Raw genomic sequence first — 26,392 nt, forward strand, 5'->3', positions numbered from 1 at the left:
GCACACAATTGCAAACATGGATAGATCCCGTGCACCAACTTTAAAGTCCCAGGAAAGTTTCAGTGGCATTTGCCTCTAAGCTATGCACTGCCTTAAGAAGCAGACGCGTTGCCTACACCTGCATAGGAGTCGCGGGCAGGTCGCTTTGTAACCGCAGGGCTTCATTTCTCGCTAAGCCGCATGCGCGAGATTTCAGCAAGCGTTCCCGAGGATGAATCGGCGGGTGAGGAAAAAAACAAAACAACAACAACCCCAGAGCATGCGCAGTGAGGCCGCCTTAGAGGAGGCGATAGGCTGGTAGGCGACATGTGCGTTTAGCACCTCCCAGTCCCCCTCCCTCCCTCCTGCGCTTGGCGGCGCCGCCGAGATCAACACCAGCCATGGCGGCGGAAGGAGGAGCGGCAGTTCTGGCAGAAGCGGCGTCCGCCGACCAGTTCCACGATCTGCTGCAGCAGCCGGGAAGGTACGTTGTTGCTGCTGCCGCCTCCGCCTTCTTCCCCGCCTTCCAAGCTCGGCTCCGAGGCTGGCAAACAGCCAGGAAAAGGAGCCGCAGCCGAATGCAGGTGGTGCAGCAGCAGCAGCAGCAGCGCCCGGTGCCAGGCCGCCGCTCCGCATTCACACGTTCACTTGATGCGGGTGTCCATTCCGACGTTTTGGGCCGCTGAACCGAATGGGGGCTTTCTCCCCAGCCAGCGTGGTCAGCCGTCGTTATCCCGCCTTGTGCGCTCCCCTTACCCTTCTCACCATCGAAAGGGTTGAAGGGTGGCAAGAGTTCTTCTCCTGTGCAGGGATAAATAAGGCTTGAAAGTCCTACTTCTGAGTAGACGGGCTCCGGGGGTTGTGCTCAACGCCGCCGTAGGCCTTCTGAGTAAGGCACCTAAAGTAGGCTTAATTTGTGCGCAGTTTTACTTCCCAGAAGTGTGCGCTTATAGGGTCCAGGCCATACAGTAATCGTGTGAAATATAAAAGCGCCTCTTGAGGACACGTGTATATGGGGCGGGAGCATGGTCTTGGCTCCCCCACAGGACAAAAGTTAAGGAGCAGGTCAGATCACATAAATGACACTGCATCAGACTTAAGTGCTGGTACTTTATTTTTTAAAGGGATCTGCACAATTTCCCTGGTGTACTAGTTAGAATCCCCCCTTTTTTTTGCTATCCTGCGAGTGTTTTTAAAGGTGAGACTGAGTTCTGCAGCTGGTTTCCTTTGTGTGCTGAGTAGAATGGAGGGCTAGATTGCTAGGTTGCTCCTCTGCCAGGTCATCCACTTGCCATCATGTATTTCTGGTTTGCCTGTGGCTATGAGACTAGTGTTTAAATACAAGGTTGATACACATGTATGGGAGAGATTTACACACCCAACCAGGAGGGAAAGATGCCCCCGCCCTGTGATTGGGATTTCTCTTTCTCAAAGAACCGTTGATGGTGTAGGAATATTCTGTTGCCAAATCATTAAGGGGATTTAAAAACACTATGGATTTCTGCTAGCATGACCTGTGAAAAAGACCAATAGTGTTGGAAAGGAAAACCCCAGCCCTATTTGTTACCAACTTTTCTCTGTGGAACCTCTATGACTGCCAGGACCCTTATTTATCCATCCCATGGAATGATGATGGGGTATAATGGATTAACGTGAGGGGAATTAACAGGTTCAGTTTGTACCTTCTAGTGTGATTCTACAGGGAATTGCTAGGTTGGAAGTCTTCGCTATGCAATCTCCCACTGAGGGGCAACACATCATGGTTGTAAATTACCTGGGATATGTAAATTCCAGTGAGTGTGGCAGTGAGTGAGAATTGAATTTGGATCACTGCCTTGAGTAGAACCAGAAGGCAGGCCATGGGGAGCATTGGTTTGCCATATACTGTGATATGAGCAATCCTTGTGGCTGTGTACCTACTGTCTTTTCTTCTTTTGTAGCAGAGGTGAGCAAACCAGTAACTTTTCAGTTCACCCTAGTTCCCCATGGAGTCAGATTGTTGGTCTGTTTGGCCAACTAATCTCAAATTTGACAGGTAGTGGTTCTCCAGGGTCTCAGGCAGAGAGAAACCTTTTCTGTCCTCTTCCAGAGATCTTTTCATGTGAGATAACTAGTGATTAAAGCTAGAACCTTTTGCTGTGACTCTCATTGCTTTTATTTTACATTGCTTTGCTGGCATCTGACCTCTCTGTTTTCCCTGTTTATTTCATCACAGGTCTTTAGTGGTGGTTCATTTTTGGGCCCCATGGGCTCCTCAGTGTGTTCAAATGAACGGTGTCATGGCTGAGCTAGCAAAGGAGCATCTACAGGTTGGATTTGTGAAAGTAAGTTGAATTGACATTTTGTTATCTGCTTTTGATCTAACATGAATGCTTGCTGTATGCATACTGGGAAAAGGTGGAAGCGTAACTACTCTAGCTGCTCCTACATTGCTTAAAACCTTGGAACTGGGCAACTTGGGTCTGTTGTGGCTTTGCAATTGCCTTGTTGTTCTCTTTCCTTGGTAGTAAGTGTCATATACTCTCCTATTCACTTACCGATACTTTAAAACTACAATAACTTATTAAAGCTAATTGGTGACAGTGTCGAGAGTAGGGGCAATGCTTAGCAGCCTAGGAAGTATTGTCACAGTCTGTAAAATTATTTCATGAAAGTCAGTGGGAGGTGATGGAAAGAAATGTCTTTTGCAATGGGGAGGTGCATGCATAGAATCATAGGCTTGTAGAGTTGGAAGGGACCCTGAGGATTAACTAGTCCAACCCCCTGTAATGCAGGAATATGCAGCTGCCCCACACAGGGGTCGAACCTGCACCCTTGGTGTTATCAACACCATACTCTGAGCTGCACAGACACACACACACACACACACACTTATGCCCTGTGATTGAAGCTCCTACTACAGGCATCCCAAAACTTGCACCCTCCAGATGTTTTGGCCTACAACTCCCATGATCCCTAGTTAAGAGGACCAGTGGTCAGGGATGATGGGAATTGTAGTCCAAAACTCCTGGAGGGCCGAAGTTTGGGGATGCCTGTCCTACTAGGAGTGGAAAGCAAATCTGGACCTGGAGAGTGGGGCTTGTGCCTTGATGCTGATGGTGGTATAGATGATGAGGAGAGGAGAAATCTCCAAAGTATGTGAGGAGGGAGAGAACCTCTCCTTACTTTAATGCTGTGGTCTTTGGTTGCCTTAGGAAATGCTGAGATGGCGCTTACTTTCTGGTGAAAGCATGAACTCAGTGGTTGTTTGCAAGCATCAGTATAAAACCAGGAGGCAGTGTTCTGCAATAAGGAAAGCTGATAGAAAGAGGTCTAGTGAGACATAAGTACTCTATGGCTAAGATCTGAGGGTGCAAGCAGGTCTAAGAGGCTTGGTATTCAAAATGTTGACATGAAATAGCCATCCAAATCTTTGATTGCCAAGTATCCAGCTATAATGCTAATACTCTTTTTTTCTCATTTAGTTACTTGAGCTAGCACTTTTAATTCAACTCCCAGTAGCTTTTCTTCCTGTAATGCAATTGACTAAATCCTGATCTTCTTATCCGAGGGATTTAAGAAAGTAATACTACTCTTTAAAAAAGCCCCCCCCCCACTTGTGTGATTTGATGTAATGTAATGATGCTGCTGGTTGGGCAAATAGACATTCTCTTAATTTGTGTTTTAGCTACTGATTTCACCTAAGAAAGATACGTAGGTTTTGGGGTTTGCATAATTATGTATGGTGGCTGTCTTCCTAGGGTAGATTGAAATCTGGATTTGTGTAATAATACTTGTATGTCCCAGTAACAGCACTCTGGTAGGTAGGAAAAGGAAAATGCACTAGTTACAAGTGCTGTTCATCAACTCTTCATCAGTAGTTTGGATTAAAACACTCCTATGGTGCTGAAAAACAAACATTAAACTTATGTGTCAGTATTCCTTAGGTCCATGCTTTAGGAATTCCTCAAACTATGATGAAGTGTCAATTGCCATGTGGCCTACCCCATTAATTAACCTCTAACCCTCTGCTCATGGAAATATCTTTGCAAGATATGTTGTTAAGGGTTGTCCTGAGCCACTGTGTCACTGGCCTGCTTCCTTGGAGTTGACCATTGACTTCAACTAATGTGAGACAGAAGCTTGCCCCTGTGTATGACCAGTGGATTTGCTTATCCACCAACTCCTCACAGTGCTTTGTGCCATATGAAAATGTTACAGTGGTTGAACTGTTAGTGCCATTCAAAGGGAAGAGGTTCAAATCCCTAGTCAGCTATGAACTTCACTGGGTGACCTAGGGCCAGTAATTACCTCTCAGCCTAATGTACCTCACAGGATTGTTGTGGGCTTTGAATGAGGAGGGGGAGAGCCATGTATTCCACTCCAATCTCATTGGAGAAAAAGTTGGGATACAAATGCAATAAACAATAATAATGATAGATTACGCCCAGAAATTAATATTGGCCCTGTTTGCATGTCACATTGAAACCGTAGTTAAAAACAAACTGTGGGAATGTGTATGTTGCTGAGAAGTTCCTACTTCTCTGCTGGGAAACAAGCAAAGGTCCGGATTGTTTTGCAATCTGAACTCAAGACTCATTGCTTATTTCTTTCCAAGCAAAACCGCAAGCGGTACCCAAGATTTGCTCTTGGCCTGCTTCTTGTGATTTGTCTCTTGGCGGTGTGGCATCAGCAGGAACAGGAAACTAGTGGAATGAAACATTTCCAGCAGTGCACACTATCATAAGGTGTGTTTATATTAAACTACAGTTCGTTTTTAACTGTGGTGTAATGTGTTGTGTGAACTAGGCCATTAAGATGCCCCACCATGACACTTAGAACTTAAATATCTGTGACCGCAGTATTTCAGCCAAACAGCTTTGGTCTTGATGAATGGTATGGAACAGAACTCTGCATTATTGTATTAGTAGTTCTTGTAGTTGAGTAATTGTGCCGTTAAGTCACTATTGGTAACAGTTAGCTACAGTAAGTAAAGTCCCATCATTGTGCAAGTCTATAATTGTATTGCCTGAAGTCAAATTAATTATAAAATTAATACATTTGCATGGTAGCGATTAACTGAAAATAGATGGGGTTTTCCGTGAGTTACAATGTGGAATGATGAAACATGAAAGTACAACATCAATTATGCTAAACAGAAACAACTCAGAAAGTGAAAAGAAAGCTTATTGTCCTTGTTTGCCAGAGATGTAGCTGATGTGCCTTCTGTAGTTCTGCCACCTCAGAATGGCTAGCTACCTCTGTGGCATGTAACCTTTTGTTGTAGTAAGAGTTTTTTTGTTCTTTTTGAAATGCATTAAAATACAGTACTATAGAAACCACACCACAAGTAGTCCTAAACAAAGTGAGGGAACAGAACATAAATAAAAGTCTGCCTTCTTGCTGCTGTTGTTAAATTTACTGCCTGCCCTCCACCAGCAGGTCGAGTTACAACAATTTAAAATTCAGTATTGAAAACAATGAAAACAAATTTCAATCACATAGTAAAGGTAAAGGTAAAGGACCCCTGACAGTTAAGTCCAGTTGTGAACGACTCTGGGGTTGCAACACTCACTTCACTTTACTGGTCGAGGGAGCTGGCATTTGTTTGCAATTTTTTCCAGGTCATGTGGCCAGCATGACTGAGCTGCTTCTGGCGAAACCAGAGCAGTGCATGGAAACACCGTTTAGCTTCCCGCCGGAGCGGTACCTATTTATCTACTTGCACTTTGACATGCTTTCGAACTGCTAGGTGGGCAGGAGCTGGGACTGAGCAACGGGAGCTCACCCTGTCGTGGGGATTCGAACCACCGACCTTCCGATCGGCAAGCCCAATGCTCTGTGGTTTAGACTACAGTGCCACCTGCGTCCTGAAAATGCACACCAAGTGCCAAAGCCAGGGTGAAGAGGTGCGTCTTCAGCATTTGCTGAAAACTGTATGATGCTAATGAACTTCTGGAGGGAAGGAATTTCACCACTTAAAGGCTGCCACCACAGAGAACCATACCCAAGATGCTGGTGTTGAGGAGCTTTCAAACATTGATCCCACATATATACTGAGATGATTCAGTTATGTTGGGATGGAGTTTGTCATGGGCACCTGGACATTTGAGTCACCTCTAGGGGCCACTGAAATAAGCAGAGATGCTTATCGTAAGAGTCAAACAGCTAGGCACAGGAAAACCTGCCCAATAATGTTCCATTTCCCTAATAAAGCTTTAATATTTCCTACTGACAACAGAAGGGTAGGAAATTGATCCTGCTCCATGTCCTTCATATGAACATAAAAAAATTAAACTTAGCTGGAATTGCTATCTTTCCACAGTCAAGGTGGTTGATGTTGTTTGAATTACACCTTAAGTAATATGCTTTATTGAAAATTAGCATCAACATGTACTCATTGTTTTGTAGTTTTAGGATAAAGTGCAAGATGTCAATGTGACTTTGGTCTCCTAATTTATCTCTCTTCACCCCTAATGTCTCATTACCCTTAATCTTCACAACAGATAGTCACCGGGTTTTGCTTTAAAGTTCAAGTAGCTCATTCCGTCTTGCTGTTCCCACTTACAAATCTCCATGTATGCACGACATGAAATTCACTCTTTTTAAGAAAGCTCTCACGTGTAAATGTTGACAGGCCTCCCAAATGCTGTGAATCTCCAAAAATGAAGAACATGAGAAGAGCCAGTCACACATCTAGACCAGCATTCCATTCTCACAGTGGTCAGCTAGATTCCTATGGGAAGCCTAGAAGCCAAGAGCTGGGCGCAATAGCACTCTCGCCTCCTGCATTTTCCAGCAATGGGTATGCAGACGCATACGTCCTCCAAAAGAGAGCTTCTGTTCTAAGGGCATAGGAACATAGGAAGCTGCCTTACACTGAGTCAGACCCTTGATCTAGCCAACTCAGTATTATCCACATTTTCTGGCAGCGGCTCTACAGGATTTTAGGCTGGGTTCTCTCCTTGTCCTACCTGGCGATGCTGAGGATTGAACCTGGGGCTTGCTGCATGGAAATCAGATGAGCTGTGACCCTTCCCCAGCTCAGAAACCCCAGTGAATACTGTGTTTTAAATATATTCACATGCTAATGTCAACATTCACCAATATTTCAGGCATTCACACATGTATACCACATGCCAGAATTAATGTGCTCTTAAGCAAACTACTCTGTTTGCCTCCCGTTTCCCAACAGTCATATAGTCCGTTATATTTGGATCATATGTGTGTCCTGTGTCTGTAAATGGAAATGTATTTGGTATTTGCATTTTCTACAATTTTGTATTTGATGATCTGTTTAGGTTTCAGGTCAGTAGTATACTAATACCGTATCTAGCAGTCTTGCAGGAGTTAAAAACAAAAATTTAGCAGGCATCAATAGTTTATTGAAGAAATACTCGTTTTTTGCTTCATAATTTGCAGAAGGCTGCAAATGTCAGTCATGATGTACTGCCTCTTGAAATTAGTCAATAGAGCAAACAGCAAGAATTGCTGTGGGCAGAAAATAAGCACTGTAATCATGACATAACTGGGGTCAGTGATTTATGGATTTCAATATAGTAGTAGCTGCATATGATTGAAAATTTACTAGGTCACTAGTGCACCAAAATTTTTATTCACAGCCTCCAGGCATCTTTTGAAATGTGCAACAAAATAAAAACCTCTGAACCTGTTTTGACACTGGAGGCTCAGTGGATGACAAGCCTGCCCTGTGAGTTTCATTTAAATGCAAATGTGTCACAAACTTTTGCACTGAAATCCCTTTTAAACATTTAACATGACTAAAAGAACAGTGTAGACAAGATCAGCCAGCACAATCTAAACTATAAATAAGAGCTTGAAAACAAAAGATGTTTTATGTTTGTTTGTTTTTAAGCTGGAAGCTGAAGCGGTTCCTGAAGTATCTGAAAAATATGAAATTACTTCAGTCCCAACATTCTTGTTTTTTAAGGTAAGCCTTTTTTTAGCTCACTTACTTCCATGGATGCTTACAATGTTCTATGTTCTTAGTGCTGGTGTGATACTTTGTTCAGAGGTAACATTTGATTAATTTAGGAATGCTGGGAATTGCATTCTTCTTAGCCATGTGGTGAAGGCCCGTTTCAAATATTTGAAGCTACCCTATGCTGTAACTTGCAGAAACATTTTTTGAGAAATACATGCTGCATCACCAGGCAGTTCCTGAATTTGAAACCTTTTAACACTGTTGGATAGTGATGTCGAGATGACTATTGATTGGTTCCTAAGCTCGTTGTGGTGATCCGTCCAAAATTCTTTTGGCAGGTAATGATATTGTTGTTAAAGCGAGTTCTAACAAAATTCAATCCACCAAGCGCAGAGCTTGGGTTAGTTAACCTACAACAAATTCTGGCCATGTGTGTGCTCCCTTCAGTTGTGTTAGCACCATAGAAATGTGATTGTACACCAGTAGCACTCAATGGATTTCTCGGGGGGCTTTTAACGTGCTTTGTCTTGAATCCTACAAAATAACGTTTGTATATGGCCTAGCGAGAGAGAGAGAGAGAGAGTTCAAATTCCAGTAGCTTTTTAAAGACTGTTCTTGTGAAGTTCATAATGTTTTCCCGAACTACTGTTCTCTGTTGGTAGAATTCCCAAAAAATTGACCGATTAGACGGTGCTCATGCACCAGAACTGACCAAGAAAGTCCAGCGCCATGCCTCCAGCTCGACCATTCCGCCAGGCTCTAATGACAATGTGAAAGAAGACCTGAATGTGCGACTCCAGAAACTGACAAATGCTGCACCTTGCATGCTGTTTATGAAGGGAACACCTCAGGAGCCTCGTTGTGGTAGGAATTGTCTTGAATTTCTATTTTATTCAGCAGGGCTTGATACGTAAGGAGTACCTAACAATATTATATCTTACGCTTTCTATCTGAGTGGCTGCTATTCTTGTCACCTTTGCGACAAATGGAACTGTTGTCCTAGGCTCCAGAGGGGATAAGTTGATTGGCATAGTACTGTTCCCCTTCAAGGCTGCTTTGCACCCCGTTAGCTGCCTTTGAATTGGCCCACCATCTCATTAGGTTCCGAAAAGTAGAATAGGGTTACTAGATCAACAATTGGGTAGGCCAGAGGTTTAGGGCCTTAGAGTTGGAATGGAGATGGATGGAGAATAACGGTGATGCAAATCTAGGTTTCCACTGTGTTCTGGGCACCTAGCTGCCCAAGTCCAGCCATGTCCGCACAGCTGTATTGCCTGAATGAGTTGAGGCTTAAAGCCACAGTCATCAAGCCAGAGCACTGTTCTCAAACTTTTTTTGTGCTTGGGTCCAGTTCTAACTTTTTCTGTTTTCTGCCTCCTCCCCTTCAGCAATCTTGTTTGTCAGTGTGCAGAGGTCCTCGCATGCAGCATGTTGCTCCGTAAGAATAGCTGTGTGCTGATTGAACGATGAAATTAAAAGGGGAGTAGAACAGGACATGTCTTAAAACCGTGCAGAGGGAGATGTTTTAAACAAGCAGCAGATTTTCAGGTTCAAGTGACAGTAGTTGCCCTGAGAAACTCAAGGTGGATCACTGAGGTCTATTGCATGAGCATCAGTCTGAGCAATAAAGACCACAAGAGACATAGCATAAGCATTTGTTTAGGGATGGCAGTTAGCAGCTGCCTATAGTAGAACATTTCGGAATTGCTTCTTGTTAACATCCATTGGTGAATATTAATTGACATTCCATCACTGAACCTGTCGGGTTTGTGATTTTGTTAAAGGACTCATTGACATTTAGGTGGTATAACCCAAGAATAAAAATTTTGATTCCTTGAGCCGATTCGGTACCCTTACTGAATCTTCATTTTCTTCTTCTTCTGGAAATGGCTCTAATTATGGAATGTACTGTCTTTTCATTACCAATAATGTTCATATACCACTTTAAAAAAGAAAAATGAACTAAACTGAAATAATGAAGATCAAGCTATGACAAATGGATTCCTAGGCCCTGGTAACTCATTATACACTCTTTGGTTCTCTCCCCACAAGCTTGTAAGCAAACAGAGTCCCAGAAAGGCAAGGGGCTGATGCTGCCATTGAATTCTAAGAATGCAAACAATGCCCTAGTTAGGTCCCCCCCCTTCATTCTGAGACATAAAAATTCACCCTACTGTATGGGGTTGCAGATTGAGCAGTGGCATCAGGTTTGAAGCTTGCATCTTAATATGGCTCAACGGAGAGCTTTAATCTTTCTCATATACAGATGCCATCATACGTAAGCACCACAGTACGATACTGTGCTTATGCAGTTTGGTACTGGCTGCACATGCACCGTATGAATATTCCTTCTACAAGAGGGAGAAGCTGAGATATTTGCGATGCCTTGACAAAGGCGTGTTAATGCAGTGCAGCCTGCATATTCACCTGTCCGGGGGGGGGGGGGCGTGTCTCCAGCAAGGTAGACATAGTTCACTATCTCGGTGGTCTTTTGAGGGCCATTGCTGGTTGCAGCAGGTGGGCAGCAAGTTCCAAAAGCTGGTGTGATCTGCATGTAATGTGGGAGGATCAGAATTAGTGCGAAGTACTAAGGCGAAGTACACGGGACACAGGTGGCACTGTGGGTTAAACCACAAAGCCTAGGGCTTGCCGATCAGAAGGTCAGTGGTTCGAATCCCTGTGATGGGGTGAGCTCCCGTTGTTTGGTCCCTGCTCCTGCCAACCTAGCAGTTCAAAAGCACATCAAATTGCAAGTAGATAAATAGGTACCGCTATAGCAGGAAGGTAAACGGCGTTTCCGTGTGCTACTCTGGTTCGCCAGAAGCGGCTTAGTCATGCTGGCCACATGACCTGGAAGCTGTACGTCGGCTCCCTCGGCCAATAACGCAAGATGAGCACCGCAACCCCAGAGTCGGTCACAGCGGGACCTAATGGTCAGGGATCCCTTTACCTTTTCTAAGGCTGAAGATAACATTGCTGCTCTCCTTTGCTGTTCTATAATAAATTGAATATGAATAGTCCCCCCCCTCCCGCCCTTGGGCTTTGAGAGACATTTGTCGTGGCTGGGCTATATGTCCATACACACCTCACTAGCCAATGCCGTTCATAATATGTGCCACATCTCACACAGCTAACACAATAATGAGCTGGTTCTTATTTCCTCAAGTGGACCGCAAGGACAGCTGTGATGACAACCAGATGTAGGGATGGTGGGAAGGGGCTAGCCTGTGGTGGTCCTCATGTTGCTGTTAGCCATAGCCAGCATTGTCCGAGGCTCTGGGCGTTGTAGTCTGATAACGTACAGAGTGCCACAGCTGAGTGGCCTCAGGCTTAGGGTAAGAAAGCAGCCCCTTGGCCTTTTACTGGAGTTCAGCCCCCTCGGCTTGCAATGCAGCTTCAGGCCCAGGAGCGGGTCAGCCTGCATCTTGTGCAGAAGAGGTTCCCGATGGATGTTGCCCTGGCTAATTTTCATACTAATAGCAGGTTGTCGGTTGCAACGGAGCTTAATTGGATCTTGGTGTGGAATCAGAAATCCTTGTTATATCCCGCATTTCACCACTTCCTACGGAAAGCCAATTCATAATAATGTTAAATGAGGTCTATCCCCTTGGCTCCGTGCTCACGGGCTTGTTGCTTGCTTACATCATTAGTATTATAATTGTACTTAGCTTCCTATCACCGGCAGCGCAGCGTCCGCATCACTCTTAAAGCGGCCTGTGTGTTCACGTACACGCACTTCAGTGGCGCTTTCATTAGCTCTTGCGTTGCTCAGATGTTGTTTGCTCAGAAAGTCAGCCTAAACCTTTTGTTATGGGAATAAAGCAGTCTTGGCACTTTATCCCTAAGCATAACATTTCCAGTCTGCTACTTTAACCCTTAAAAATGAAACGCCACCAATCAATCTTTCTCGTCTGCATGGAGTTGCCTACAGCTAAAATGAAGCGCTCTCTTTCTCTCCCCTTCTCTCAGCCTCTTACAGTAGAAATGAGTTAATATATTGGCAGCAGAATAACCATCAGCAATCAGCCTGTAGCTGTTTACTAATGAACTCCCAGATGAATGGCAGGCTGGTTGGTAGTGGGGTTGGGGGGTTGGGGGTGGAATTCGGGATTCTTGTTTCACTCCAGGCTGTACAAGAACTTAATGCTTCAGTTGTGGAAGAAAAGCAACTTAGATGCCATATAAATAAATGCTACTTGCTCATGGCTCAAAATGCAGATCATGGAGGACCTGGAGCTACAGCACAAATCAAAAGTAATGGATGAACTTGTGAGATGGAAAATCATGCAAAGGTTCCTTTTGTGCCTGAAACATTTTGAAATTTGTTGCTTTAAATCCCATTTATTAGAACCTTTTGAAAATTGGTGTGAGGTGTTTCAGGTCTCACCAGGTAGAGCTACTTTAATTTATATACTGTACTGGATATTTAGCTGTCTGAGGAAGATAATTTTTCTTTAGGAAAGGATTTTAAAACAGCAGAAAAACATGCCAAACTTGATATGGGTTGTGGTTTCAAAACTGATATTTATGTAGGTTTATTACACTGATATTTATGCAAGTTGCTAATTAAGGAGTTACCGTAGGTTAAAGTTGTTGTTTTTCTGAATTTTGTGTGGTTGAAATATTTTTATGTGGAGAAAAATTGTGCAGACTTACAGGTTTGGGACATGCAGTGGTTCAAACAGTTCAAATATCAAAATTTCGTATTATAGTTAAAAAGGTAGATTTTGTTCAGAAATTGAACGGTATGATTTATTTGGAAATTAATTCTATTTAAACTGATGGGACTAATGCCAACTCGCTATAAGTTGAATCTGCATTCTTGAAAGTGTTTTTTTTAAAAAAAAGGGATTGAAGCAATATTCATTATGTTGTAAATATATCTACCTAAATATTAAAATAAGAGCCTTTGTTGGATCAAAGCATTACATTTATCTGCATGTGCATTTGGGTTTGATTTTGTCTAAACTGGACAACACACTTCAAAACAGAGCAAGCAGCAGGACAAACTCCCTAAATTCAGCTCTGTAGTTTTTGCTACGGTTTGCAATTTGCAACATTGCTACGGTTTGCAATTTGCAACATTGTTTTCCTTTGAGATTTACGGTACCTTTTTGTGGGGGCAGTTTGCTTGCAACACATGTTAATATAAGCTATAATGTAGGCACTAGACCACAGTTTTGGTTAAAGTTAAAGCCTTGTTAAGGTCTGTGCTTTTCTTTTTCTTTCCCCTGTAACCACCAGGCTTCAGCAGACAAATAGTGGAGATTCTTAACAAACACAACATTGCGTTTAGCAGCTTCGATATATTTTCTGATGAAGAAGTACGTCAGGGCCTGAAAACCTACTCCAGCTGGCCTACTTACCCACAGTTATATGTAGCTGGGGAACTTATAGGCGGACTGGACATTGTTAAGGTAAGAAAACAAAAGATCTGCATTTTCAGTATCGTGATTTTAAAATAGTGTTTTGTTTATGAATTTGAAATAATTTTCTTTTCAGGAGCTTGAGGCCTCTGGAGAGCTGGAGACAACCTGCCCCAAGGCACATAAAATAGAAGACAGGTATGACGCATTTTACCCTTTTTAAGAAAAATATTATGAAGGAAAATCACATATTCCATTAATGATCTCGCCATTAAAATTCTGTGCCTTATGGTTTTCATTCACCTTAATTTTCCTTGCCCATCTGCTGCACAACAGCCCTGTAGAGCTGCAAGCCAGATCTTGCTACCTGTCATTTGCTGCTGCTCACTTTTTTTGGGGTCACCTTCAGCCCCAAAAGCAAAGGGGTAAAACTGGGGATATTTTATTATTTGTTAAATTGTCTCATCCTGTACCAGCGTGCCTCACACCGCCAGCCAATCCCTTGCAATTTACGCTTCTCCCTGAGAATAGGGCAAATTCCTGCCTTTGTCCACACTGGTCTTAGACTTCCAATAATACGGAACCCAAAGTGATCTAGGTGTGTGGGGATTCCTGAATCCTGAGGGTGGCAATTGCACACTGATTCCACTAGTCTAGTTGTGAAACTTGGTTAGAAATAAAACGTTGGGAGGAATGCAGGTCAAGCAGAACACACAGCAACCTTGTTGGGGACTCGGAAACTACAACTAATCCAGCCTGCGTCTGCTAGACTGGTGACTGGGAGTGGCCTCTGGGACTGGTTAACATTGGTTCCCACTACATTGGCTCTCAGTACGTTTCCAAGCACAATTCAAAGTGTTGGCGCTGACCTTTAAAGCTTTAAATGGACTCGGCCCTGTATACCTGAAGGAGCATCTCCACCCACATTGGTCAGTCCAGCTCTGAGGGCCTTCTGGTGGTTCCCTCACTGCAAAATGTGAAGTTACAGGGAACCAACCAGAGGGCCTTCTCGGTAGTGGCACCTGCCCTGTGGAACAACCCTTCCATCAGATGTCAAGGGTATAAGTAACTATACAACCTTTAGAAGACATCTAAAGGCAGCCCTGGGAAGGGAAGTTTTTAATGTTTGATAATAGTAATAATAATAATAATAATAATAATAATAATAATAATAATAATAATATATTTATATCCCACCCATCTGGCTGGGTTTCCCCAGCCACTCTGGGCAGCTTCCAACCAAATATTAAAAACAGTACAGCATCAAAGATTAAAAGCTTCCCTAAACAGGGCCGCCTTCAGTTGTCTTCTAAAAGTAAAATAGTTACCTATTGCCTTGACATCTGCTGGGAGGGCGTTCCACAGGGCGGGTGCCACTACCGAAAAGGCCTTCTGTCTGGTTCCCTGTAACCTCACTTCTCGCAATGAGGGAACCGCCAGAAGGCCCTCGGTGCTGGATCTCAGTGTCCGGGCTGAATGGTGGGGGTGGAGACGCTCCTTCAGGCATACAGGACCGAGGCCTTTTATTGTGTTTTATTGTGGGGCAACGCAGTCAGAGGGGCAGCCAATAATAATAATGATAATGATAATCATAATCATAATGACGGCTATTACAATTATTACGATTATTATTATTATTAACCGGAGCACTGTGGCTCTAAAACCAGACAATTTTTAAGGCTAAATTCCTGTATCACCTTTTTTTACCCAGGTTAAAAATCCTTTATCTAAGACTGTTCTACTTTATCTGTATTTCCCCCCGCCTCTTGTTTTAGACTTAAAGACCTGATAAACAAAGCTTCTGTGATGCTCTTTATGAAAGGAAATAAGCAGGTAAGGCTCTTGGAAATGCTTTTAGTGCTTAAAATCCTTTAGGCCAGCTGTCCCCAGCCTAGTGGCACCCAGATGTTTTGGAGTATAGCTCCTATAAACCCCAGCCAGTGTAGCCAGTGGTTGGGGATGATGGGAGCTGTCATTTTAAAACATCTGGAGTGAACTCGGTTGTGAAAGATCATAAACATAAGAGCACAAGGTGAGCCCCGCTGGATTGGAAGACGTTCCATCTAGTCCAGCATTCTGTTCTCAAGGTGGCCAACCAGACACCTGTTCAGAATCATACTCCCTCTGATACTGGAGGTATGTTGCGATCATATGTGGGTGCTGTGGGTTTTTCACCTCTACACAGCATGCCGGCAGCTGCTGCAAGTAGGGAATGAAGAAAATATTTAATTTCACTCCTACAGCACGGCTTTCTAGAGCAGTTTCTAAAGCACGAAAACATAGAAGGTTTTCAAAAAGGATACATTTTAACAGCATGTTAAAATAATACATTAAAGGCTTAGGAGCAATAAAGATCCCTTTGCCTGGGGCTGAAATGATAACAGTGTTGCCGCCAGGTTCCATCAGTGGGGTGCCACAACAGAACGATCTCTCTTTTCCTCTTCTCCTGACGCCTTTGCTCAGAGGGTAGAAAGGGGTAGTTCACACTGCTAACTTCCCTGCGTGGTCATATACAGATGTACACATGGGTATACAACCACAGTCCGTGGGAACCATGAGGGGCACTGGCAACTGCGTCGTCATTGTGACAGCTGCAAAAAGCGCAGCCCTAATTAAGGGACCCAGGTGGCGCTGTGGTTAAACCACTGAGCCTAGGGCTTGCTGATCAGAAGGTCGGCGGTTCGAATCCCTGTGACGGGGTGAGCTCCCGTTGCTTGGTCCCAGCTCCTGCCAACCTAGCAGTTCGAAAGCACGTCAAAATGCAAGTAGATAAATAGGAACCGCTACAGCGGGAAGGTAAACGGCGTTTCCATGTGCTGCTCTGGTTTGCCAGAAGCGGATTTGTCATGCTGGCCACATGACCTGGAAGCTATACGCCGGCTCCCTCGGCCAATAATGCAAGATGAGCGCGCAACCCCAGAGTCGGTCACGACTGGACCTAATGGTCAGGGGTCCATTTAGCTTTAATTATGCAGTACGAGTAATAGGTTGCTGTGGTAAATTTTTGCTCGAGCATATATAATATATAATAATAATTTATTATTTATACCCCGCCCATCTGGCTGGGTTTCCCCAGCCACTCTGGGCGGCTTCCAACAGAAAAATAAAACACAATAATCTATTCAACATTAAAATGTTTAATGTTGCAGATGTTGATGGCAAATAAAATTCATTCCCTGAGAATTCCCAAGGAGTTTGTAAAGTGTCCACATGTTTCGGTTTCTGATGATGAAGTGCAGGGGTGTGGAACCTGTGCGCGCCCCCCCCCCCCGGTTTATTTATTGCAAGGCTTTCAAGGTGGCGTACATGATTCTCCATTTAATCCCCACAACAACCCTGTGAAGTAGGGTAGGCTGAGAGGCGGTGACTGGCCCAAAGTCATGGCCAAGTGGGAGTGTGAACCCTGGTCTCCCAGGTCCTAGTCCAACACTCTAACCACTACACTGCACCACACTGACCTCAGTTTCCATTATCTCCATCTAGCATGGCCAGCATTCGGCACAGTACAGCATCTTGAGGGCCACGGGTTCCTCATCCTTGGTGTAGCAAAGGTGGAAAACAAAATGCTGTTTATAAATGTGCTTCAAACACTTATTTGGGATTGCTACATGCCACATATAGGGACCCAGGTGGCGCTGTGGTTAAACCACTGAGCCTAGGGCTTGCTGATCAGAAGGTCGGCGGTTCGAATCCCTGTGACGGGGTGAGCTGCCATTGCTTGGGCCCAGCTCCTGCCAACCTAGCAGTTCGAAAGCACGTCAAAATGCAAGTAGATAAATAGGAACCGCTACAGCGGGAAGGTAAACGGCGTTTCCATGTGCTGCTCTGGTTTGCCAGAAGCGGATTTGTCATGCTGGCCACATGACCTGGAAGCTATACGCCGGCTCCCTCGGCCAATAATGCGAGATGAGCGCGCAACCCCAGAGTCGGTCACGACTGGACCTAATGGTCAGGGGTCCCTTTACCTTTACCTTTACATGCCACATATACATGCACTGGAACATAATGCACATCAGAGTTGTTCTTTTTCTTACTGCAGATGGCGAAGTGTGGATTCAGCAAGCAAATTATAGAAATTCTAAACGGTACCGGGTATGTAAATATTTTTCTGCCTTGAATCTGTTCTTATAGTAAGAGCACAGATATATAGGAACAGCACTGCTCGATCAGACGAAAGGGCCGTCTCGTCCAGCATTCTGGAATCTCTCAGTGGTCAACCAGAAACCTATGAAAAGTCCACAAGCAGTGCCTTGGCATAGCAGCAGTCTCCATTCGCCACAATCGGTATTATTCAGTGGCACAGAGTTTCTGATACTGGGGGTCCTACCCCAGCCATCAAGGCACATCCATAACCCCCTTTAAAGCCATCCAAGTTGGTGGCTGTTACTACAATCTTGTAATAACAAATTTTGTAGTACTTCTGAACAGTGTGAGGAAATGCTTCCTTTTGCCTGAGAGGTGCTACCTTGGCTGCTTTGCAGTGTGTCTCTACAGAAGCTGATCTTAGGAGCACGTTGCATGTTATTGTTAGGTGATCAGGGGCTCCCTTTGGTTCACCTCTAGCCTTCCCCATAGACCCCACCCCCAGCACCCGTGCAAATGGTGGATCTGACCTATGTCATAGAACCATAAAATAATATAATTGTAGAGTTGGAAGGGAGCATGAGGGTCATCTAGTCCAACCTCCTGCAATGCAGAAATCTTTTGCCCAACATGGGGCTCGAAGCCACAACCTTGAGATTAAGAGTCTTGTGCTCTACCAACTGAGCTATTCCTTTTGCATAAATGGATTGGCCTGTATAGATTATCTGCTAGTCTTCAGTAAATATTTCTCTCTGTTTATTAGGATATTTCAACAATATATATAGTATATCTTTCCTCTTCCCTCCCTGTCCCCTTTCCCTTGTGTGTTGTATTTCTTTAAAATTGTGAGTATTGTGGGCAGAGACTGTCTTGTTTTAATTGATTGTAATGTAAGCCACTCTGGGAGCCTTTTTTGGCCAAAGGGTGGGCTACAAATTCTCTAAATAAATATATCGCTACAGTATTGCAACGTCTTGCATTTTACTCTTGATATACAGTCGCTGGGATCACTTTTACACTGATAAATAAGTGATAGAAATTAGCGTAGCTGAGTGAATATTCCTAGCCTGTATAATAAAATCCTTTTTTATTCTTTTTTTTTTAGTGTTGATTATGAAACATTTGATATTTTGGAGGATGAAGAGGTATGTTGTTTGCTTGCACTTTTCCTGTTATCCTCTTAAAAAACTGCACCGTGTAAGGCTGACCAAGCATTTATTCTCTTTATAAGTAATGGTTTGATTTATGTAATTGAATGTTTAATGGAGAATAAACTGCTACAGAGGAATTATAAATGAAATCCAGGGAAGTCACCTAATGATGTGATCAAAAATTGGGTTGCAAAAGAAATATTTTAGAGGACTTTCGGGTTAAGCGCGATTGCCGGCGGCCGCAGGAGATCTTTCTCCTGTCTCTTGGGAGGGTTCTGGGGGGGGGATCTGCAGAGCGCGCAGCCCCCCAAACTTCAGGAAGAGCGTCCTGAAGCCGTGGAGACTTGGCGGCTGTCCACTTTGATCTCCTCCCCCCGAAGAGCCCTAATAAGGGCGCGAGAGCGGGAGAAGTGGAGACGAGGACACAAACAAGTTCATCGCTTGTTTTTATACAGTGGTACCTCGACTTACGAAGACGATCCGTTCTGCAGCGTTCTTCATAAGTCGAAGTCTTCGGTTGTCGAAGCGCCCATTTTGCGCATGCGCCGACCGACCGCTCCGCTTCTGCGCAGGCGCAGAACTCACGTGCGGCGAAAAGACTTCCGGGTTTGTCGACTTCGGAAGTCGAAACCTTCGGAAGTCGGGTCGTTCGGATGTTGAGGTACCACTGTATTTTTATTGTATGCATTCTCTTTTATTATTTGTGTTTTTTTTTAAACCTTTTTCTGTATTTTTGTATTTTGTAATGTTGTTTTCATGTTTCTTTTTATAAAATGAATAAACATTATTTTTTAAAAAGCATTTATTCTCTTTAGGTGCGGCAAGGATTAAAAAAGTATTCAAACTGGCCAACCTACCCCCAGTTGTATGTGAAAGGGGAACTTGTCGGAGGCCTGGATATTGTGAAGGTAAGGAAAGATCTAATAGTTGACAGGTGTGTGTCATCTTCATTCTTAAGAAAAGGTTCTTCCTAAATTTTGTTCTCATTTATATTGGACATGTTTTTATCATTAGTTGCTCTTCCAACAGGTGGTGTTTCCTTCTTACATCCCTAAACAGCAAACACCATCACTGTGAATAGTCATTAGCAAAAGAAACATGTCTTGGTCCAGGATACCCAAAGAACCATCTCTTTCTATATCAGCTTACCTGCTCATTTCCCTTGTGTCGTAGCCGTGGCTGAGCCCTGGTAAGCTGGGTTGAGATCACAGCCATAACTAGTTGCACCCAGAACATAAGGAGAGGCCTGATGGATCAGGTCAAGGGCCCATCTATCCCAGCATCCTGTTCTGACTGTGGCTAACCAGTTGTGTGTCGAGGCTTACCAGAAATCACCCTTAAATAACTCACAACAGACACAATAATTTAGGTTTGGTTTTTGGCATTAATTTTGGCCACAACTTTATTTAAATACAATTTTTAATCCGAGTGTTGGCTTAGACTTTTGGTTAACCATTCGTCCTTCCTTAAGAAGGACCATCTCCATCTGTCCACTTTGGACAGGACTCAAATCATCTGTCCACTTGGGACAGGACTCAAATCATCTGTCCACTTGGGACAGGACTCACCACTGTCCGCTTGGACAGTACCAGCTCCGACTTCCCCAAGGGTAAAGGGAAGTCAAGTGAACACCCCTAGGAGAGGAGGTAGCTGAGGCCAGGCATTCTCTCCTCTCTTTTTCCAAGAATGTTCCCCAAGGCTCTTACTCTTATAATTTGCCCCTCCAGCCCCGCCTATGACGGGGATGTAAGGATGAGAGCGTAAGCCCCTGGATTCCTTTAACGGAATACTTCTATGTGGAGCAACAAAAGGTGGGGGTAGGCATCTGGATGGCACACCCCTCTTCCGAACTGATTCAATAACCAAAAGCCTAACCACCAACCTAACAAGTTGTGACAATTTGCTAAGCAGTAGGCGAAAACCAAGAGGCAAAGCCAATCAGCCAATTGGGAAAATTCCTACTGGGCCCCTGAATAAAGGCGACCCCTTGAAAGGCAAAGCAATGTCAGGCTAAAACCTGTAAAAGAAAGCGGCGGGTGGGAGGGAGATTCAAACGCCAAGGCAAGAGTGATACAAAAATGGAGGAATTGAATTTAAATAGGGGGCCCCCTCCACCAATCCCATTACACGCATTTAAATAACCACACCCCCATTACTCAGCAAGAGCTGTGGCCTAGGCCCCAGCCAAACCCTTATTAGATTTCTTACCAGCCCTACCACAACCCGCTTTATATTTAATGATATAAAGCGCTATGCCAGTGAGAAGCCCTTATCAGAACCTCACTGCAGTAGCACTTGCCCCACCCATGACTCCCTGCAACTAATATTCAGATGCAGGCTGTCTCTGACAATGGAAGTAAAATAGAGTCCACTGTGGCTAGCAGCCATTATCTTGCTCTGTGAGATCACTGTTCACCTATTTATTTATTTTTTGCCAATAGGTCAAAAAAGCATTTTTGTTCCGGCAAATATTTAACCTGCCTTGCTTGGTGTCCTTTTCACATCCTTTAGAAACAATCCTAGTTGTTCAAAGGTTTTATCTGCTGATAACACAGCAACCATAAATACGATGTGTTGTTGTTGTTGTTGTTGTTGTTGTTGTTGTTGTTGTTGTTGTAAGGTGCCCTACGCAATGCAAACCCATTGGAAGGGCAGTGTTTAAATTTCCAAAGTATATATCCCTATTACGCATTCCTCCCTGCCCAGCCACCTCTAGATTGATCTAACTTTGCATTTTCTCTGCATTTTGAGTTTTCTCATTCCTTGTTTGAGCATCTTTCCCCTTTGTTCAGCCATGGTGAGGTCACACACACACACACACACACACCCATCCACAAACACCCCTTTTTCTGATCCCTTTTTTTTATTTGAGACTGAGTGACATAGTTGTTTTTTCCTGTGACTCTCATCATTAGCTTAATATATTGGTGAAAGGAGCCCTAAATCTCCAGTGTGCAACTATGTTGCCTGCTAGTGTAGCACTGAAATGTTTTTTCTTGACAGCAGCCACTTACCTTCCTGGAAGAACCATTTCGCCCCTGTGGGTGCATTTACAGCTTTTCATTTGGTTCTCAGTTTTAGTTTTTTGACATTGTGTTTTCTCGAGGAAGGTGATGACATTTTGCCTAGCAAACTGTCTCTCATTCCTGAGGAAAGCTAAGGCTTTATTGTATGCTTTCTTGAAAAGGCCCTAAGCAACAAAAATAGATCTGCATTTGTTAACTGCATCTTCTGATATATATATTTTGTGTGTGTGTGCGCAACAGAACAAGTACAGGCTTCTAAACCCAAATACTCTTGAGCCTGTTCTTGTCTTGAATGTTTTATAGTCAATACCATAGGCACTGAAACTCCCGGGAAGACAGAATCAATAAATCTCATTAGGTTTTAAAAAGAAGTTGGTATTACGTTGCTCATGTATCCATTTTTTAATATAAAAAACACCCACACATTTATTTCTTGGAGTAGTGCATTAAAGGTTTCTTTTCTATAGTTTTCAAAGAGTTGGGGAAATTAGTAATGTTTATCTGCCTTTTAGAGGGCATTGAATAAATTGAAGTTGACAAAATGGTGTTTAAAGTTAAGTTTAGTTATTTTGGAAGTTTTTCTAGGTTAGCATCATTCTCTCATTTCCCTCACCCGTCAAAAATCTAACTGTTAATAAAAAGTACGTAAAGAAATCTCTTTTATTATGCCCAGTTAAAGAACCTATTTTTAATCTATTAACCTGCCCAAGCTTTTTCTCTGTTGATCTTACTAAGATTATATTTATTATTTTTTTATTTCTGGTATTTGCCTGCTGAATAATAGTTACGGTATCTAAGTCCCCTCCAAAACTTCTTAGTAAGAAGATACCAAAAAATCATAAAAACATTTGAAACATAAAAGTTCTGGTAGAGGAAGCCCTAAAACCAAATTCTCAGTATAATTTAAGATACACTATATGGGCAGTGGAATAAAAGCTGAGATTTTAAGATGACTGCTTCTAAAAGCCTGGGAGAATAAAGTGTTCATTTTAAACATTTTATCAGTGTTAATAATAATAATAATAATAATCATCATCATCATCTGTTGGACTTGTTAGTCTTTTGTTAGCCAAAGGCCTCCAAGTAACTTACAACATATTTGAAAACATTAGTATTATATTATACCATAAATTTATTTATTTATTAAATTTATATACCATAAACACAGAACAACCACCATGGCAAACCACCATAATGATGGTTTTATATATACTTATTTTTAATTAGCTGGTGTGTTTTAGTCATATTTTATATATAAGTGGACTTGCACACCACATGGAGAATTTTCTTTGAGCAACTGGTCTAAAAAAATCCTAAAGAAAAATAAGGAAAAAAGCCATTCACCTGGAACCAAAAAGACCATAAAGAAGGCAGCAGGTGAGCTTTTCTTGGGAGGCTATTTCTCAGGGGGGGTGAGCACTTCCTGAAGCCATCTGCTTCACTTCACTTGGTGGTGCACTTTGAGAAGGGGCTTTTAAAGAGGAGAAGGTGATCTCTCAGGTAACCTGATCCAAAGGAATGGTGACTCGTTGCTTTTTCAAAGCATAGGTAAAGGTAAAGGCGCCCCTGACCATCAGGTCCAGTTGTGTCCGACTCTGGGGTTGCAGTGCTCATCTCGCTCTATAGGCCGAGGGAGCCGGCGTTTGTCCGTAGACAGCTTCCAGGTCATGTGGCCAGCATGACTAAGCTGCTTCTGGCGAACCAGAGCAGCACACGGAAACGCCGTTTACCTTCCCGCCGGAGCGGTCCCAATATATCTACTTGCACTTAAAAGCGCCACCTGGGTCCCTTTCAAAGCATAGCTAAGACCGGGTTCCGGTTTCCGCCTGCAGGAATGGCGGACCTGTTTTCCATCTCTCTGACCTTCGTAAGGAATTTGGCGGTTGCTAGGGGAGTAAATGGCAACCCCCTACCCTCTCCGGGGGTTACGGAGAGGGGCCGCTGGCCCGCGATGCCCCCAGACCCACTCCGACTGTTTTTGGAGTGGGGGGAGCTTGGGCTGAGCACTTACGAGGGCCAGGACTCCCGGACGCTAATCTGCATGGCGGGGATTTCCATGGTTAAAGAAGATAATTAGGCTTAAATCTATGGACATACTTCAGAAGGAGGGGAAGAAGCGCTGTTTACTGCTGAGAAATTTATGCTGCTGAGGGAGAGGAGTCAAAGATTGTACAGCATCTGGAAGAAGGATTGATGGGGACGGAGCGATAAGGGAAGTGAGTTTTTATTTTTTTCCTTCATATTGTTGCCTTGTACCTTCCCGGACGCGATGTCCTGGCTTGTTTGGAGTGAAAGAGAAGCAAAAGACTGTGTGAGTTGAACTTTATAACTGTTGTTACTGAGCATATTTTTTAAAGATGTGGAGTTGCCGATGAGAAAAGCCCCCCCCCTAGTCGGACGGAAGGAGTTCTGGACGCGTTCGGAGGATTTATGAGCTGTGACGCACTTTAAATTGGAGCAGCGACCTGAAGCTAAGTTCAGCTATAGGGCAAGGAGATCCATTAATTTACCAAGAGTTTATGGTTTGATGTTTGGGTCTCCTGCCTGGAAAAGCTGTAAATTCTATAATGATCGTAAATCTTCATGGCTATGAGAGGAAACGAAAGTGATTTGAAGATGGCGCTGCTTCGTGCTGCTTCGACGCAACAGGGAGCTCCATTAAGAAGATTTATGGGGAGGCTGGACTGATTAACTCACACAGGAGAAAGAACATCTGTGAAACTTTGTTTGATATTTATCTCAGCAGCTGGGAAACAATCGGATGAAAGTGGAAAACATCTATGTGACTGTAAGGGGAAGATCTGGATTATTATGAACTTGGAGGACGATTTGAACTTTAGAAAAAAGACGGCAGTGGACAGTTGCGAGGAATTCCCAATTTCTTGAAGCATGGGAACCCAAATAAAAAATTCTTTAGATGATTTGGCATAACATTCGGTTTGATTGATATATATATGTGTATAATTTGAAATATTGAATGTGATATAATTGGTTTTAATTGGAAAATTAATAAAAATATTTTTTTAAAAAAAACAAACAAAGCATAGCTAAGACCAAAACGGTTTGCTTCACTTTTCCCTCCCCAACTCCCAGCAGTAGAAATGCCTGAAACAATGATGGTATCCTACTTGTTCTGTTTTGCTAAATGCCACGAGGAAGAGGCATTGGACCAATACTTCTGGGGGCAGCCATTCCTTGGCACCCATGTGCACTGTGCAACCTTGGATTAACATGGTGTGCTTTCCATGTTCAGAAAGATAACAAATAACAAACCTCCCTGCTTATCACTCTTGCCCAGATTCTAGGGAGCATGTTAGGAGAGAGGGTGTATACTGAGCAAAGCCTCATTCTAGAGCTAGCTAAAGGTGACAGAGATGCCCCTCTGCCAGGCACTTGCCCTGTGGTTCATCTATCAGACCTGCCTAATCTGCTAGGCCTGCCCCTTTCTAAGGAGTCTGCAGGGGTGACTGCTCACTGCCGCGGCTGGGGCAACTGCAATTATCTCCTGCAATCTCTTCTCTGGTGCTCCTGGGTTCTACCGGAGAGATGGTTACCAGCTGTAGGGCTGGTAGGTCCATAGATGACTGACGCCTAAAGCAGTGTTTCCCAACCTTGTGCCTCCAGATGTTTTGAGACTACAATTCCCATCATCCCTAGCTAGCAAGACCAGTGGTCAGGAATGATGGGAATTGTAGTCCGAAAACAGCTGGAGGCACAAGGTTGGGAAACACTGGCCTAAAGCAACAGAAGCTTTTGTGTATCTATCTCCTCTTGGTAGATATGCCGTAATGTAGCTGCTTGCAAAACAACAAAATCGCTTGATTAGGGGTAATGGGAGTTGGAGTCTTGAGGGCACCAGGTTGAGGAAAGCTGAATTACAAGCTAACGAGTTCTTTTGTTGACACCAGCCTCTGAATGCTTCCCTTTTTTTTCTGTTTCCAGGAACTAAAAGAAACTGGTGAATTGACGTCTACCCTGAAAGGAGAAAATTAATGCATCATAAGGACGCTTTGATGAAGACCAATGAAATATAAAATGTATGATTGTTCGCTGCACTGGAACAATTCACGATTTGCTCGAAGGAATAGAATGCTGGTTTTTGATTTCCTGCTCATGCTTCACAAGGCCATACTACAGGTGTATGTAATTGTAGGTTTTCACCCCAAATGTAAAGCTGTAAGCATCTTCAAATTGAATTATTAAAGTTGGAAGCCAACAATGCCTGTAGTGTTCTTGCATACTTTTCATTTTTCCTCCTGCACACAAAATTGTTCAGCATTTGTAAAATACTCTTGGACCTCACTCACATCTCCTGTGCCTCATTGATTATTTCTGTTGTGCTCAGAGTATCCTGGGATGTTTGAACCCACACTTGGATTCAGAAACCAGCCTCGGAAGAAGCTGCTAACCAGCATGCTATTGTTTGAGCGCCATCTCTTTGAACCTTCTTCAGATAAGAGGCAGCAAATAGAGCAGGAGTGGGGAGCATCTATCGCCCTACAGATGCTGCCGAACTACAGCTTTCTTCAGCCCTATTCAGCATGACCAGAGGCCATAGATGATGGGAGTTGTAGTCTGGAAACAGCTGGGAGGTTGTACATTGCCCACTCAAGAGATAGAGCATTGGCATAGGAACAAGTTCAAGGAGGTTAACCTGGGAAGATTATGAAATGAAGTAGATTGTATTTTTCCTGAAACAATGCACTAAGGCAGGGCTAGCTAATCTAGTGCCCTTCAGATGATGCTGGACTGCAACACCCATTGTCCCTGAGCACTGACCATACTGCCTACAGCCTCTTACTAGCCATTGGAATGTACATGGCTGATAGGTAACTCTATGTTCTCAAAGGTAACAGCCATTTC

General features: G+C 43.6%; 1 protein-coding gene across 1 annotated transcript; it reads left to right on the forward strand.

Annotated features, from left to right (window-relative positions):
• Positions 1–306: 306 nt before the first annotated feature.
• On the forward strand, positions 307–25,748 carry GLRX3 (glutaredoxin 3). Its single transcript, XM_035138232.2, has 11 exons — positions 307–463; positions 2,195–2,303; positions 7,835–7,909; positions 8,566–8,767; positions 13,148–13,320; positions 13,406–13,467; positions 15,045–15,102; positions 17,309–17,361; positions 18,458–18,497; positions 19,319–19,411; positions 25,472–25,748. Exons 1-11 carry the CDS (start codon positions 381–383, stop codon positions 25,520–25,522), a joined length of 999 nt encoding a protein of 332 aa, XP_034994123.2. The 5' UTR covers positions 307–380; the 3' UTR covers positions 25,523–25,748.
• Positions 25,749–26,392: the final 644 nt, after the last annotated feature.

The sequence above is a fragment of the Zootoca vivipara genome, chromosome 5 (assembly GCF_963506605.1).
Source record: "Zootoca vivipara chromosome 5, rZooViv1.1, whole genome shotgun sequence".
Taxonomy (NCBI): Eukaryota; Metazoa; Chordata; class Lepidosauria; order Squamata; family Lacertidae; genus Zootoca; species Zootoca vivipara.